The 17017-nt window shown below is 47.8% G+C and overlaps 1 protein-coding gene across 1 annotated transcript; it reads left to right on the top strand.

Moving 5' to 3' along the window:
• Positions 1 to 14771: 14771 nt before the first annotated feature.
• LOC309548615 (uncharacterized protein) lies at positions 14772 to 16283 on the top strand (the record flags this gene model as incomplete). Its single annotated transcript, XM_082248592.1, has 1 exon — positions 14772 to 16283. The coding sequence occupies one exon, from the start codon at positions 14772 to 14774 to the stop codon at positions 16281 to 16283; it is 1512 nt and encodes a 503-aa protein (XP_082104718.1).
• Positions 16284 to 17017: the final 734 nt, after the last annotated feature.

Raw genomic sequence — 17017 nt, 5'->3', positions numbered from 1 at the left:
ATAGGCTTCCCTGTGCTGGGGCTACAGTCTCAGCCTTCTAATCTTTTCTTATGATTTTTCTTTGCAAGAATGTCAGTTTTTTCTTTGCTTTATTAGCTGTTTATTTTGTCAGCTTTAGTTTTAGTTGGATCTTCGGATGAAGATGGAATTTGCGGAGCTGGGAATTGGACTGGCCGCCCTGGCTCTCCAGGGCAGAGGGTCAGAGGGATCCCCAGCCCGCCATCGAGCGTTCGGCTATGGTTCGCCCTGGCGCTATGAACGACCCATCCCTGTTCGCAGCAGGGATGCTGCCTGTGAGGTGGCTACCTCACTGGACGCTTATGCGGTTAAGTGCTGCAGTGTCCTGCGTTTTGGCTGACGGCATTCCCTGTCATCTGAGGACAGAGGCTTTCCGTTAATAGAGGCATCCTACGCCATCCGGTACAGGTAAGTACTTTTCTGTGTGGGGCCTCTGTATGGGGTGACAGTCCTGTGTTGCTGTGTGTCCCCTCATGTCTGTGCATTTGTGGGGCTCCCTGATGCGATTCCTGCGGGGGTCTTTTTTATTGCACTGCTGGCGCTGTGTGGTTTTGGGGGTCCCTCTCCTGTGTCACTTTCAGTGTTTGGGAGGTGCAGACTGTGTGTGAAGCGGCCGCTGCGGCTAAAAACCGCGCAGTCCGCCATTTTGGATGTGGGCAACATGTCTGGCTTCACTATGGGCTTTGCTAACAGCTTGCTGTGTGGTGTTTTGGCGCCATCCGGCGCCATCTTGTGTGTGGCAGAACGATCGTTCCGAGCACATGTCGGCGGCCATCTTGCCGAAGCCTCCCATTACTTTCTATGGGCAGCCATTTTCCCTTGCAGCATATAGTTCAGTCTCTGGTGACCTCACTTCCTTTTCCTCTGGAGCAGTGATCGGTGTGGTAACACTCTGTGGGGCTCTGCAGACTGTCTCTTCCATATCTCTCTGTTTTATCCTTCCTGGCTCAGTTTTGTCCCTTATGGGGGGTCTGTGTACACAGTGTATTTCGCGGTGGGCTGCGCAATCCGCAGCGCTTTTAAAGGGCCAGTACTTTTTGTCATTGTCAATGGAGGTGCTGATGGCTGAACGAGCTGCTAGGAAAAGGCCTAGATTATCTTTCTCCTCTGATTCAGATGGTGATGTGGCTGCTGGGGCTGGCGTGCCCTTTTCAGGTTCTCGCTTGTCCCTGGACCCACTGGGGTCTGAGGGGGAGGTGGAGGTGGAAGGGGTTGATGATTCTCCCCTGGGGTTGCCTGAAGAACACGCAGCTATGGATGCGTTGATTTCTTCTGTAAAAGAAACACTACATTTGGAGGATGAGCCCACTCCTCCGGGCATTGTGTCCTCCTTTGGTACACATAGGACCCGAAAGTCGGCGCAGGCTTTTCCCTGCCCCGCTGAGTTTCATCACACAGTGAATGAACAATGGCGCAGTTTAAAACGCCCTTTCACAGTGCCTAATCGGTTTAAACTGCTTTACCCCTTTGCGCCTTCTACGGATTCGCGCTGGTGTGTGGCTCCCCAGGTGGATCACACGGTGGCCGTGTTAAACAAGGCTACTCTGGTTCCCACTGAGGATACCCCGGTGTTCCGGGATCCTACGGACAGGAGGTTGGAGTCTCTTGCCCGCCATGCCTACATGGTGGCGGGTTCCATGCTCAAACCTATTTTCGCTTCTGTCATGGTGGCTCAGGCGGTGGCAGATTGGACTAAGGTGCTTAGACGCACTCTCGCGTCTGATTCTGCCCCCCCTGGTACGCTGGCAATGGTGGACCAAATTCATCAAGGGGTCATGTATTTGTGCGATGCGGCCTTGAATGAGGCCCCTTTGGCTGCACGCCTGTCTAGTGTCGCTGTACTTAACCGTCGACTGATCTGGCTGAAGAGCTGGTCGGCTGACTAGACGTCACGGAAAACGGTGGATGATTTTCCCTATGCAGGGTCTCGCCTTTTTGGCGAGGCTTTGGATACCTTGGTGAAAGGAGTCACTGGGGGCAAAAGCACTCTGTTGCCCCAGAATCCGAAGAACAAGCCTTTTCGCGGCAAACGGTGTCCCGCCTTTAGACCCAATCAGGGGTCCTTTCGTGCCTTTAAGCCACAAAACAAGGGCAAACCTTTCAAGGGCCAAGGTGGCCAGAAAAAGCCCTGGGCGGGCAAGCAAAAGTTCAATCCGCCTCTGCCTGGAGCGATTTCCTCCAACCTTGGCTGCTCCAAATTCCGGACAGGTAGGTTCAGGAAATCATTCGATCAGGATACAAGATCGAATTCCTTTCACAGCCGGCAGACAGATTCTTTCCCTCAAATCTTAATTTGACCCCAGGGCGCCTACAGGACCTGCATCAAGCGGTGCAGGACCTCCTTGCCCAGGGGGTGATTGTCCCGGTGCCTCATCGGGACAGGTTTAAGGGGTTTTATTCTAATCTGTTCACTGTGCCCAGAAAGGAGGGCAAGGTGTGTCCTATCCTGGACCTGAAAGCTCTGAACCGCTTCGTGCGCGTTCGAAAGTTCCGTATGGAATCCCTCCGCTCGGTGGTGGCCTCCCCGAGTCCAGGGGAATTCCTAGCCTCTATAGACCTGAAGGATGCGTACCTGCACATCCCCATTTTCAAGCGTTATCAGTGGTACCTCCAGTTCGCCATAGTGGAGGACCACTATCAGTTTGTAGCGCTACCTTTCGGTCTCGCTTCGGCTCCAAGGGTCTTTACCAAAGTGCTGGCGCCTGTTCTGGGCCTGTTGAGGGCACAGGGCATTGTGGTCTTGGGATATCTGGACGATCTCCTGTTAAGATCGAGTGCCAGTCAGAACCTGTTGTGCCATCTGTCGACTACGGTACATACGCTCCAGGAGTTTGGTTGGACCATAAACGTTCAGAAGTCAACGTTGTCTCGGTTCGTCTTCCCTATCTGGGAATGGTTCTGGACTCTGCTCAAGCGAAAGTGTTTCTGCCGGAGGACAAGCTCCGGACCCTTCAGGACGAGATCAGGTCCCTCAGGGACAACCAATCCTCGTCACTCAGGACCTGTATGCGGTCCCTGGGGTTGATGGTATCAGCCTTCGTGGCGTTACCCTTTGCTCAGTTTCACACACGGTCTCTTCAAGCGGAGATCCTGGCCAGGTGGGACAGACTACTTCAGTCCTTGGATCTGAGTGTCTCGTTGAGTCGCCAGACCAGAATGGATCTTCTGTGGTGGCTTCATTCCCTGGCTGTGTCGGAAGGGAAATCCTTCCGTCCGTTACTGTGGACGGTGATTACCACAGATGCCAGCCTGTCGGGCTGGGGTGGAGTACTGGGCAACCTGTCTGCCCAGGGCACTTGGTCGGAGGAGGAATCCTCCCTTCCGATAAACATATTGGAATTGAGAGCGATCAAACTGTCTCTTCCAGTGGTCGGATCGACTTCGGGGCCGGCCCTATCGGGTGCAGACGGACATTGCTACCGCGGTGGCTTACATTAACCACCAAGGGGGCACCAGTAGTTCCCGGGCGGCCCAGGAGGTGACCGACATTCTGTCTTGGGCTTGAGACTCATGTCCCGGCGATTTCGGCAGTTCACATTCCGGGTGTGGAGAATTGGCAGGCAGATTATCTGAGCCGCCAGACCCTGGATCAGGGGGAATGGTCCCGACACCCAGATGTCTTCCAAATGCTGTGTGCGAAGTGGGGATCCCTGGATGTGAATCTGTTCGCGTCTCGGCTAAACAACAAGGTGGAAAGGTTCGTGGCAAGAACGCGTGATCCTCGGGCGGACGCCTCGGATGCGCTGGTGGCATGAGTATCGTCTGATGTATGCCTTTCCTCCGATTCAGTTGTTATCCAGGTTCCTTCGCAGGCTGGCCTCGGAACCGAACTTGGTGATTCTAGTGGCACCGGACTGGCCACGCCAGTCCTGGTACGCGGACATCGTTCACTTAGCAGTCGAGCCTCCTTGGCGGCTGCCAATGCGGGCAGATCTACTGTCTCAGGGACCGATCTTCCATTCTGCTTTACAGTCGCTGGCTTTAACGGCCTGGCTGTTGAAAGCCAGGTCCTGAGAGACAGGGGTCTCTCCCCAGAGGTCATTCCTACTTTGATCAAGGCTAGAAAAGCCTCATCTGGTAAGATTTATTACCGTACTTGGAAAGCTTATTTTGCCTGGTGTGAGTCCAGGGGGTTTTCTCCTCGCTCATACTCGGTGACGAGAGTGTTGGCTTTCCTCCAGACTGGTGTGGACCAGCACCTGGCGCTGGCCACGATAAAGGGCCAGGTATCTGCACTGGCTGTTCTTTTCCAATGCCCTGTGGCATCTCATTCCTCAATTTGCACCTTCATTCAAGGTGTGCGACATTTGGCCCCTCCCCGAAGGGAGCCTTTACTTCCATGGGACTTGAACTTGGTTCTGTCCGCGTTACAGCGTTCTCCCTTTGAAAACATCTGGGAGATATCGTTGCCTCAGCTGTCTAAAAAGGTTGCCTTTCTAGTGACGATCACTTCGGCTCGCAGGGTGTTGGAGTTTGCGGCGTTGTCTTGCCGCTCTCCTTACCTGGTGGTTCATAAAGATAAGGAAGGTGGTCTTGCGACCTAATTCGTCATTTCTCCCTAAGGTGGTGTCTGACTTTCACCTTAATGAGGACATTGTTTTGCCTTCACTCTGTGCGAAGCCTAAGCATCCTAAGGAGGTTGGGTTGCATTCCTTGGATGTTGTCAGGGCGATCAGGGTTTACCTTTCGTCCACTGAATCCTTTCGGAAATCTGATTCCCTCTTTGTCCTTCCTGAGGGACCTCGGAAGAGCATGGCGGCGTCTGCGGCGACCATTGCCAAATGGATCAGACAGACGATTGTCCAGGCCTATGCTTTGAAGGAACGGGTTCCGCCCTTCCCTGTTAATGCGCACTCTACCAGATCGATGAGTACGTCCTGGGCTTACCGGCATCAGGCTTCGGTGACCCAGGTGTGCAAGGCTGCGACTTGGTCGTCGGTGCACACCTTTTCCAAATTCTGTAAGATTGATGTTCTGGCATCAGCTGATGCCTCCTTTGGCCGCAAAGTTCTCTGTGTGGCAGTGCCATAGGGGACCCTTGTTTTTTGTGGGTCCCTGGCTGTTGGGGTTGTTTATACCCTGGGTTATTTGCTTTCCTGGACTGTTGCTCCTGTTGAGCCTTTTCTGTTGCCCAGAAGGTTCTCTTACTGTGCGTGTAAGGTTCCTTTCTCTGATGTGGGTCCTGCATTGCCTTTTCTACGGTTGCGTCTCCCACCCTTCATGTCTACACTGCTTTGGGACATCCTATTGGTGAAGACTATATGAGGGGCGGCGACTGTCAGAGGACGTAAGAGAAAACGGAATTTTTGTAAAATCTTACCGTAAAATTCCTTTCTCTGAGTCCTCTGACAGTCGCCGCCCCACCGCTCTTTTGGGGTTTTTTCTTGTACACTTACTGCTATGCTACCAAACTACCAACCAGTGGGACAGCCCCCATAGGTGTGTCTATGCTAAAAGCTTTTGTTTCTAACGAGTCTTATGCCTAGCTACTCCTGCGGAGCGGAAGTCAATACCCATTGGTGAAGACTATATGAGGGGCGGCGACTGTCGGAGGACTCAGAGAAAGGAATTTTACGGTAAGATTTTACAAAAATTCTGTTTATATATAATCGGCCATTGCAGTTTAGTGCTGATTCTTATGTTACACATTGTACTGTAGTCAGTTTAGTGCTGTGCTGTGATTGTGTATACACTTCAGTGTGTAATACACTGAAGTGTATTGTGTACAACATGTCTGTGTCTCCCCACTGACCCCCTTTTTTCATTGATATATAGAGGAAGGGGTTTTTTTGGGACTTTACATGAGGTGTGCGACCAGTTAGTATACTGAATGTAATCATCGTGTGTCTATGCATAAACATATATGAGTAAAAAAAGGCAAGTATTTATTAAATAATCTTTAGAACACATGATAGAAAAAAATGTATAAAAATAATTCTTCATCAAAAATGTAGTATACACGAGTCATAGAATTGGTCCATATGCCCAAATAGTACAGCAATGTCATAAAACATTAAAAAACAATAGAGAAGGTAGGTAGAAATTATAGTATATACAGTATCCATGATTGACATGGGTAAATATATAAACAGGCTCCAAACATGAAATGAAACCAGAAAGACTGCATCTCAATGTGCTCTACGCATTTCGTGAACAATCACTTCCTCAGGAGCAGGTACAGTCCATGCATCTATAAAAGATGTTTGTTTTATGACATTGCTGTACTATTTGGGCATATGGACCAATTCTATGACTCGTGTATACTACATTTTTGATAAAGAATTATTATTATTTTTTTTTTTCTATCATGTGTTCTAAAGACTATTTAGACAGCATATTTACTGCGGCAGGCAGCCCCTCCTGAGCAAAGCTCCCGCTCGTTCACGGGCATCTCCGCGCGAGTGACCACCGGTTCCGATGTCCGCCGGTCACTCGCGATCTCCTGCTGGAGAGGCAGAAAGGCAAGCGGCTAATGTAAACAAAGCCGCCTGTCATTCTCCCTGGTGTAACTGCAGAGCTCATACGATCCTGCTATGTAGGATCGTATGTCTCTGTGGTTACATCACAAGCCATGCCCCTTTACAGTTAGAATCATGCCCCTAGGGACACACTTAACCTCTTGATCACCCATACTGTTAACCCCTTCCCTGCCAGTGTCATTTTTACAGTAACAGTGCATATTTTTAGCACTGATTACTGTAGTAATGTCACTGGTACCCCCAAAAATGTTAGTCAGGGATCCGATCTGTCTGCCGTAATGTCGCAGTCCCGCAAAAAAAATCGCAGATCAACGCCATTACTAGTTAAAAAAAAAAAAAAAAAAACACAATAAAAATGACACAAATCTTTCCCTTAGTTAGTAAACGCAATAACTTTTGCTCAAACCTATCAAAATACGCTTATTGAAATTATTTTTGCCAAAAATATGTAGCAGAAATAAAATTGGCCTAATATGTAAAAAAAAAATTAGATTTTTACATTTTCTTTTGGGGAATTTCCTATAAAAAAAGGGGAAAATATTGTTATTTTTTCAAAATTTACGCTCTTTTTTTGTTTATAGCGCAAAAAATAAAAATCGCACAGGTGATCAAATACCACCAAAAGAAAGCTCTGTTTGTGGGAAAAAAAAGACGTCAATTTAATTTGGGTACAGCATTGCACGACTGCGCAATTATCCGTTAAATTCATGCAGTGCCGAATCGCAAAATAGGCCCTGGTCTTTGAGCAGGAAAATCCTCTGGGGCTTAAGTGATTAAATAAATACCTGCCTTTTTTACTCATATATGTTTTCTTGTATATCATTGTATGTTTATCCATAGACACATGATGATTATATCAGTATACTAACTGGTCGCACACCTCATGTAAAGTTCCCTTCCTCTATTCTCCAATATAGGAATGGGACATAAAGTCCCAAATGTCCTTTTTCCTTTTTTATTCATTGATATATAGACATGTTTTTTTTTTTCAATTAATGTTTTTATTAATTTTTTTTTAAGCCGCATCAGACTCTGTTGCTGCAATATTAGTACTCTCCCCTGTTTGTTGCAGGTGGTAGTACGTCCTCCTGCGTCCGCAGCAATTATTTTATTTTTTTTTGCGCAGCAGTACTAATAATTTTAAGGGCATACAGTAATTGCTGCTCCCCTTGTGCATCTCAGGGACTATGCCTATAGCTCCAGAAGTGGGTGTTTTTTTTTTTTTGGTGGTGAACCAGCACCAATAATATTAAGGGCATAATTGCTGTATCCCCTTGTGCATCTCAGGCACTCGACCTTCTGCCAGGGAAAAGTGCACAGTGCTTCTATAGACAAGACAAGGTGCTCTCACTCAGTGAAAACCTCCACCAGTGCCAATTGGATGACGAGATTATGGAAGTTAAGAATACTGAGAGGTCCAAATTTCTGACAAATAAGACATCTGGAGCTACCTCCGAGAATGGAGGGTATAGAATCATTTTGGAATACAATGCCCAGCATTGTAGTCGAGAAAATTATATCTAAACACTGGTCTGTACTTCAACAAGATAATGTTTTAGGCCCCACATTACCAATGAGACCGGTATTTGTTTACAAGAAAGCCCCCACAATTAGAAATTTGTCTAATTGTCTTATTGATCCCCCAATTGTCAGTGACAACAAGCTATTCTCCATTCTATCGGGTTTCCACCCTTGTGGAAGGTGTGTGGCCTGTAGGACCGCCAAACGGAATATCAAAAAGCGAAAGGAGTTTACCGCTCATACTACAGGTAAAACGTATAAGATTAAGGATTTAATCACCTGCACGTCCACGGGGGTGGTCTACATGCTGGAGTGCGATTGTGGACTCCAGTATGTGGGCCGTACCTCGTGTGCATTGCAGGTGAGAATAGCGGAACACATGAGTAGTATTAGAAAAGGGCGGAAAGCCCATCATGTTGTCCAGCACTTTAAGCACTTTCACAACAAGGACCCTAGCACTTTGAAATTCTGGGGGATAGAGAAAGTGAAAAAACATTGGAGGGGGGGGGTAATTTTGTACGCCAACTTAGCCAAAGAGAATCTTTTTGGATTTTTGAGACCAGAGTAGGGGTACCTAGAGGTCTTAATGTAGATTTAGATCTAAATTGCTTCATCTCAGATCGTTAGTTAGTCAATTTATGATCTTATGGGTTTTAGATTGATGTATCTCTTTTTTAATAATTTTAGAATGTTTTATACCTTGTTATTGTATATTATGTGATGTTGTAGTTTTTATGTTATAAAGAGACTGCGGGTGACATATCACTATCCCCTCGGATTTATTTTATATATCCATTGTTTTTATATATATTTTTGTTTTGCGCCCTTATCTTAATTGTAGACATAATATTTGCTCAATTGAGTGTTATTTTGGGCTTGTTTGAACGTTTATTCATATAGGTGTTTTTTTCCTTTTCCTTGCGTATCAGGGATGGTATAAACAGAGAACTATGTTTTGGTTCCCGTTTCATACCAGCGTCAGTGACCCTGTCCCGGAATTGAATACGGCTGTAGACTGAGCCGACTTTCTGGACACTTCCGGTCCGGCGTCCTGTGTTGCTAACCTGGCAACGATGCGCATTGGTCTCTATGGAAGGAACGCCACGATAAAAGGGTGACGTCCGTCCCTCCTCCCATACGCTGAAGAAGTCCCGCCCACGGACGATACGCGTGCGGAAGGGGGAGGAGATTGTGTGACATCACCCGCAGTCCCTGCCGGCGGAGCGAGTCTCTGCCGCTCTATGCTGTTGTAATATCGCTGCTTATCTTCCTATTCAAAGTAAGAGGCTGTCTTTATTTTCTTAAATAAATGTTTTTGGTGTGACATATTACACTATGGTCTGCCTCTTGCTTTTACATGGGAGCATCTGTCTGTGTACTAAGTGAAGGAGATTGTCGTTCTTGCTGGGGACCCTGTGTGGAGAAGCCGCTGTGCTGTTGTATTGATTAAGGCTGTTTTTTCACAGCCCTCAGGTGAGAGGCTAGTGGCACTGGTGGAGGTTTTCACTGAGTGAGAGCACCTTGTCTTGTCTATAGAAGCACTGTGCACTTTTCCCTGGATTCATTATGGACATTACTCCCTTTGACTTTCATAGATGGACATTTATGCGATCTTAAATGATTTTATGCTATGCATAATTTCATGTAATATTCTCATGTATTTTAGATTATTATAGTGATTTTATCTATTTATCCTTATTGATCGTTTTAGCGCTGCACCGTTTTTTCTATTGTACTATTTGAGGTTTTATATACTTTTACCTTGGTGTCAACTGCTTGGTATTTATTTATTTGCATGCGCCGATATACCTTTGTTTTTCCTATATTTGCTCTACCTTCTGCGCCAGACGTGAGTGTTTTTGTTGGTGGCGCAACAGCACTAATAATATTATGGGCATAGTTGCTGTTCCCCCTTGTGTATCTCAGGCGCTATTCCTTCTGCCTCAGTAGGGATTTTCTTTTTTTTTTGGCTTTATTAATTTTTTTTCGATTTTTGATTAAAAAAAATAATAATAATAATAATAAAACGGTTTATAGTGCACAAGCACAAAATTATTGCACCCAAGCATCATATTTCCATCCCACATTCTATAATAAACAGTTATACAAACCCCCCAAAATCAACATCATGTCCAAAAGGCCAACAAGGAGAGGCAGACGCTCACAGGCCACTAAAAGAGGGCAATGAAAAGTAGTGGTCACGGACATGGTGCGCTCTCTGCAGGCGGGCATGCTTGTCCTTTTTTTCTGGTGCTGGCCGTGTTATAGAGCCACAACATGCAGAAGAGTTGGTGGAGTGGATAACTAAGCTGTCCTCATCCTCCACGTCCTCTGTCACACAGGCTCATACTAGATTGTGTGCAAGTATCTGTGCCACTCATTGCTATACCATCCCTCTCAGTGCAGGTTTTTGAGACGACATGAGGTATAATAGGGGTAGAGATCCCAGATGAGGAGCAAGGTGAAGTATGCTTTTCTTTATGATGTTGGTCTTTCAGCTGCTGTTGCCAACGGACTTCATGGCAGGTCGTCCTATGTCTTGTCAAGCATGTGGTGCCCAAGTGGCTGGTGTTCTGACCACACTTGATCCGCTTCAGACAGAGATTGCAAACAGTAATGCTGCGGTCTACTGCACATGTGTTGAAAAAAGTCCACACCAATAAACTTTTGGAAGTCAGCTGGGGGTTAGCAGCGCCCTGCACATGTGGAGCTCTGTGGAATGATGCAATAGGGTGGCTGCCCTAAAGGCAGCCCCTGGAGCACATCCTGCCTCATTGGAGTTGTGCCACCTCCTCCTCCTCACTTTCCTCCTCTATTCTCTGAGGCACCTAAGTACAGTCAGTGACCTCATCATCCCCTCCCTCCTCTTTACTAGAGCAAACTTGGCAGTATGCTGCAGCTGTGGGAACATGACTGCTAGTTTCTTGTCCGTCATTGTCACCCCCTCACTCTAGGCTCACGTTATTCCTTTCCTCAACTTGGGAACCAACATGGGAGCATTCAAATTGCTGCACATCCTCCAGCATCATCTAACTCAGTGGTCCTCAACTCCGGTCCTCAGGGCCCACTAACAGGCCAGATTTTAGGTATTACCTTGGGGAGATGCAGACTAGGGTACTGCAATCACTGAGCAGCAAATTATATCACCTGGGATGTATTTCAGTTATCTGGCAAACCTGGCCTGTTAGTGGGCCCTGAGGACCAGGGTTGAGGACCACTGATCTAACTGACACTATGATCAAATAATTCAGGTGACTCCTCCGTGCATGATGGTGAGGCTACAGAATAAGTAGCTGTAGACAAGGAGCCTGTGGAACAGGCCAGAAAAGTCTGTGGCCATTTCCGTCGGTAGTACAATGCCAGTGCTCGGCTATCTGATATTCAACCTGCCCACCATCAGCCTCATTTGTTACATGCCTACCAGTTTGAACTCAACATTGGCAATGCTGCAGCGGCTGCATACGCAGCAAAGGGCCATCAATGAGTACCTGTGTGAGTATGGCACAAGGACAGGCTCAGGGGAGCTTGGCTTCTTTTTGCCACGCCAATGGCTACTGATAAAGAATGCATGCACTGTCCTGTCACCATTTGGGGAGGCCACAAGGATGGTGAGCCGGAACGATGCATGCATCAGTGACACTATCCCTCTAGTCTTCCTGCTGGACCAAACGCTTCATGGAATCATGGACAGGGCACTTGATGCAGAACAGCGGGAGGAAGAGGAGGACTTCCTTTCCTCACAGGGCCCCTTTTATGCAGATGTCATTCCTGCGGGGTAACAAAACAGAGGAGGAGGATTGTGGCAGCATGGATGTAGAGGATATCATACAGCAGTCTTCAAGGGATGGTTGTCATTCCTCAGATACCCTAGAAGTTGTATGTGCCTGGGGAGAGGTTGCTCCTGACAATGTTATCCTTAGTGACCCAGAGGACTCAGAATCGCATGCCTCCTCAAACTTACGCTGCATGGGCTCTCTGATTCTGCAAAGCCTGCAAAAGGACCAGAGGATTTGTGGTATAAAGGAGAGGGATTATTACTGGTTGGCAACCCTTCTTGATCCATGTTACAAGGGTAAAGTTGCAGAGCTCATCCTGCCTTCACAGAGGGAGCAGAGGATGAAACATCTTGGGGATCCCTTGAAGAAAAATTTGTGTAACACCTTTCCAGACACTGGGAGGTTAACGTTCTCTGGACGTGTTTCTGAGGCATTGTTCAGCCAAAGGAGGAGAGGTGGAGAAGGCGGCCGGCTGCCCTATGCCTTTAACCAATTTTTTAGTCCTCAGCGCCCAGGGCTGTTGGGTTTAAGCAACCTCCGGCAGCGTCTCTATCATATGGTGCAGGATTATCTAGCGGCAAGAGCAGACTTGGAGACCTTTCCAACTGAGCATCTACTGGGTCACTGGCCCAGTAGAATGGACCACTGGCCAGAACTTGCTCAATATTCAATGGAGCTACTGGCCTGTCCTGCTTCCAGCGTGCTTTCCGAACGGACATTCAGTGCTGCTGGAGGTTTTGTGATGGACAAAAGTGCGTCTGTCCACAGACTCCATTGACCAGCTGACTTTTCTTAAAATGAATCAGTCCTGGATCAACAGCAGCTATCAAGCCCCTGATGCTGATGTAACTGATTGCATTTGCTAGGGGTCTGCCATCCCTTGAAGACTGCCTATGCTGCCTATCCTATTCCTCAATCTTCATAATGCTAGCTTCCAACAATGTTTGTGGTTTAGGGCACCACCAACACCCAAGGCCTAATTTTTCTGCACTTGTATGATAGGTACATGCAATTTCAATTTCGTATTTAATTTTTAACAGCAGGGCCAGTTCCTGTACACAGCAAGAGTACCTGCGAGGGGTTGCGGTGTTCAGGCACCACCAACAACCAAAGCCCAATTTTTCTGCATCTGTATGACAAGTACATGCGATTTCAAATGGGTATGGAATTTTTAATCGCAGGGCCCGTTCCTTCACCCAGCAAAAGTAACTGCGAGTGGTTGCAGTGTTCAGGCAACACCAACAACCAAGGCTCAATTCTGTTTTTTGCACCTGTATGACAAGTACATGCGATTTTAATTTTGTATGGAATTTTTAACAGCAGGGCTCGTTCCTGCGCACTGCGCATTTATTTTATTTCAAATTTTGGCGTACCAGATCCAAATTCATACCAGACCCGAAGGGACTGGGGGGGATCCTACGCCATTTTTTAAATTCTTTTTATCTGTATTGCAGGGAGCCGACAATACATTACAGCCGCGACCAAGTTGAAATTACATTTTTTCCTTTAGAAATGTCAGTATTGCTGTAGCAAGCTCTATACATCGCACAAATGCACCACTTTGCAGGCACATTAAGGGGAACCCCCCAGGCACGATATTTAAAGGAATTTTTCATATTATTGTTTCACTTTAAACATCATTAAAATCACTGCTCCTTTAAAAACGACTGTTTTTTAAAAAAAAAACTTGGCATTGGTACATGTCCTCTAGGTCAGTACCCAGACCCCCATACACTTTTTTGGGGCAATAACTTCCATTTAAGTTTTTAAAATGAGTACTTTTGATTTTTGACGTTTTGATTTAGACTTCAATGGAGTTCGATTGTTCGAACAAACTTTTCCCCACGTCCGCGGTGTCCTGGTGTGAACCGAACAGGGGGGTTTTCGGCTCATCACTATTCAGAAGTAGCTGGACCCCAGAAATTACACCAAAATTACTCTATTTAGAAAAGTGGACAAGAGGTTTTTGGCAAGAAGAATAACTTGGCCTCTGAACCCAAATTTTTCAGAATGCAATTTGCAGCAAAATTTGGAAGGGAAAAAAAAAGTGATGGGTTTTGCAAAACGAGTGGTGGCATGCTAAAAACTGCATCCAACAATATGTTCAGCTACCTCTCCCATACAAAAGGATACCATATAAGTATTCCCTAGTCACATGCTGGGAACATAACAGGACCCAGAAGGAAGGGCATTCTGGCTGTCATTGACTGAAAGCTGCCATGTTGGTTTTTTGACTATTTTATTGCATTTCATTTGGCTAAGTGAGAGCCCCCCCATACTCTAAAGCAGGGGTCTTCAAACTATGGCCCTCCAGTTGTTCAGTGTGGCAAATACAACCACTGTATATTGTCCTTCGTGTAGGCATTATGTTTATTGCATGTATATACATTTAAGAACCAAGTGTTTGTAATGTAATGCTCCAGCCATTCTTCCCCCATCTCCCCCCCCCCCCCCCTCCTGTTTCTGTGTCTAATTGTGTGGATTCATGACACAGACAATGGTCTAGGCTGCAGACATCTCTCCGCAGGGGGTGTGTATTGAAAGACTGTCTGTTTCAAGGTACACATATTCAGTCCCCCATGTGCTGTACAGCCCCTGGAATGTCTGTGGGGAAGCCCATTGCATGGGGAATCCCATAAATACTGAAAGCCTGTGAATAAAAGTTGTTGTTGACTCCCAGCCTATGTTTCGTCTAGTCTCTGGGAGGGAAGAATGGTATAACGCTACCTGGATTGTTGCATGCTGTACCTGCCTATTCGGAATATTACCTGTTTTCCTGTCTATCAGCGGAGAACCTGTAGATTGAACTACTTCTCCGCTACAACTGGTGGCAAGCGACTGGATTGCAAACCGCACAACAGATCCACGATCAGCAGTAACTACCGAACAAAGAGGAGAGGCAGCAGCACAACGGAACGAGCCATTCGGATAAAACCAGCATTCGGAAAATATGTCAAAGTATACGAACGCTTGGTGAATGGAGGTGAACTATGCAGCATTGAAAAGAACTACATTGAAGGAATTATTGCGAGCTAGAGGGGGAAACGCCAGCCTCAAAACAAAAGCGACCCTGGTAGCAGAGCTCATGGAGGGAGACAGAGCAACCCCTACAGCGGGCCCACAGGAGGCAGAACGCAGCGAATTTGACAAGGAGCTACAGAGCAGACTGGCCTACTACCCAGAGCCCCACTCAAGAGAAATACTGGACCGGCTGATGGCGGACGTACAAGAATACCTGGTGGTCAAACACCAAGCAAGTCAACGAGCCGGGGAGAGAGCTCCAACACCTGTCCACATTACCCAGGGGAAGCCCAAGATTCCGTACCAGGCGTTTAAAAGCTATACCGAAACCGACGGCGAGGTAGATGATTACCTACAAGATTTCGAAAGGTTATGCCACCTGCACAATATCAGTGCGGAGGATCGAGTACCCCTACTGGCAGGGAGACTATCTGGTCGCGCAGCAGAGGCATACCGTGCCGTACCCGACGAGGACAGTACAGACTATGCCAAGGTGAAGCAGGCCATTCTAGCTAGGTATGCGATTACCTCAGAGGCCTACCGCCTAAAGTTCCGAGATATTAAAAAGCTCACCAGAGACACTCACACAGAATGGGCGCACCGTCTACAACGAGCAGCAAAAGGATGGTTGGAAGCCACCCAAGTCAACACCCTAGAAGACCTGTTCCAGCTAATGGTAATGGAGCACTTCTTTAACGGGATACCCGCTCATCTGCAGAATTGGGATCGAGATCGGAAACCACACACTCTACAAGACGCAGCCAAGTTAGCGGATGAGTTCCAAGATACCAGGAGGGAACAGCACACTCAACCAAGAGCAGCCTATGGACCTACAGCACCAGTACCAGCCGTAACTGCAGCCGTCCCAGCACGCCCGGGGGTAAGCAATAACACCTACGCCCCCCGGTATCAGGCTCCCCCCCCGATACAATGCCACATCTGCAACCAGCAGGGACATATGCAGCGGGACTGCCCCCGCAACCGACCACGGCCCAGCTGGACTACCCCGGCACCCAACAACCGAGCAGCGGTTCATTGTGCCCAAGCGGAACCCTATAGAGTATCCGAGGTCCCAGCTTCCACCGAGGAGCCTCTGGGTACGCTACATGAAGTCAACCCTATCCAAGCAGCTTCTGACAACCGCCAAGGGCTCCGACAAGAGGTACAGATGGAGGGGAGAAAAGTACACGGTTTGCGAGACTCTGGAGCTACTATAACGCTGGTCCGCACTCACCTAGTACCCAAGGGCAACCTCACAGGGGAGTGTGTGGCAGTACGTGTAGCCAGGGGAGCGATCTACAAGATCCCCACTGCTAAGGTACACCTGAATTGGGGAGCGGGGAATGGGAATGTGGAGGTTGGCATGATGCAGGATTTACCCGCAGACGTTATTTTGGGCAACGACCTGGGGAAGCTGACTTCAGCTTTTGTTCCCCAATCTACCATCCAGAAGCTTATCTGGTTGTGACCCGGCAGCAGGCTCGCACCACAGCACCACCTAACCACTCTGAGGCTCAGGTAAGCAATGTGCCCCCCATGCCTAATGTCACTCCCTGGGCGTCCCCCCTAGAATTTGGGTCGGAGGTGGCCCTAGACCCTCCCTTACAGCTGTATAAAGACCGTGTAGATAAAAATCAGGCAGGGTTAGAAGGGGAAAGATACACCTGGGAAAAGGGACTCCTGTACCGCCAAGCCGAGAAGGCAATAGCCGGATCGATCCCCATACCCATTCAGCAATTAATTGTTCCCCGGAAATATAGATTGGAACTGCTGCGCATAGCGCACGACATACCCCTGTCCGGACACTTAGGGATCAGTCGTACTAAACACAGGCTAACCCAGAATTTCTTTTGGCCAGGTATCTCCCAGGATGTACGGCGATATTGCCAGACCTGTGATACCTCCCAAGGGGTAGGGAAGAGGGGTGACCGATACAAGGCCCGGCTACGTTCTCTTCCCATAATTGAGGAACCCTTTAGCTGGGCCGCAGTAGATATAATAGGCCCCTTAACTAAACCTAGCCCATCCGGCAAGAAATACGTCCTAACCGTGGTAGACTACGCCACCCTGAGGCAGTGGCCTTGACCAATGTGCACGCAGAAACGGTAGCAGATGCCCTAATGCGAATATTCTCCCGCGTGGGATTTCCCCGGGAGATTATTTTGGATAGGGGCACTCAGTTCACCGCCGAAGTAACGCACC

The sequence above is a fragment of the Pelophylax lessonae genome (genome assembly GCF_965119305.1).
Source record: "Pelophylax lessonae genome assembly, chromosome: 2".
Lineage (NCBI taxonomy): Eukaryota > Metazoa > Chordata > Amphibia > Anura > Ranidae > Pelophylax > Pelophylax lessonae.
This window is presented reverse-complemented; position numbering and strand designations above follow the sequence as displayed.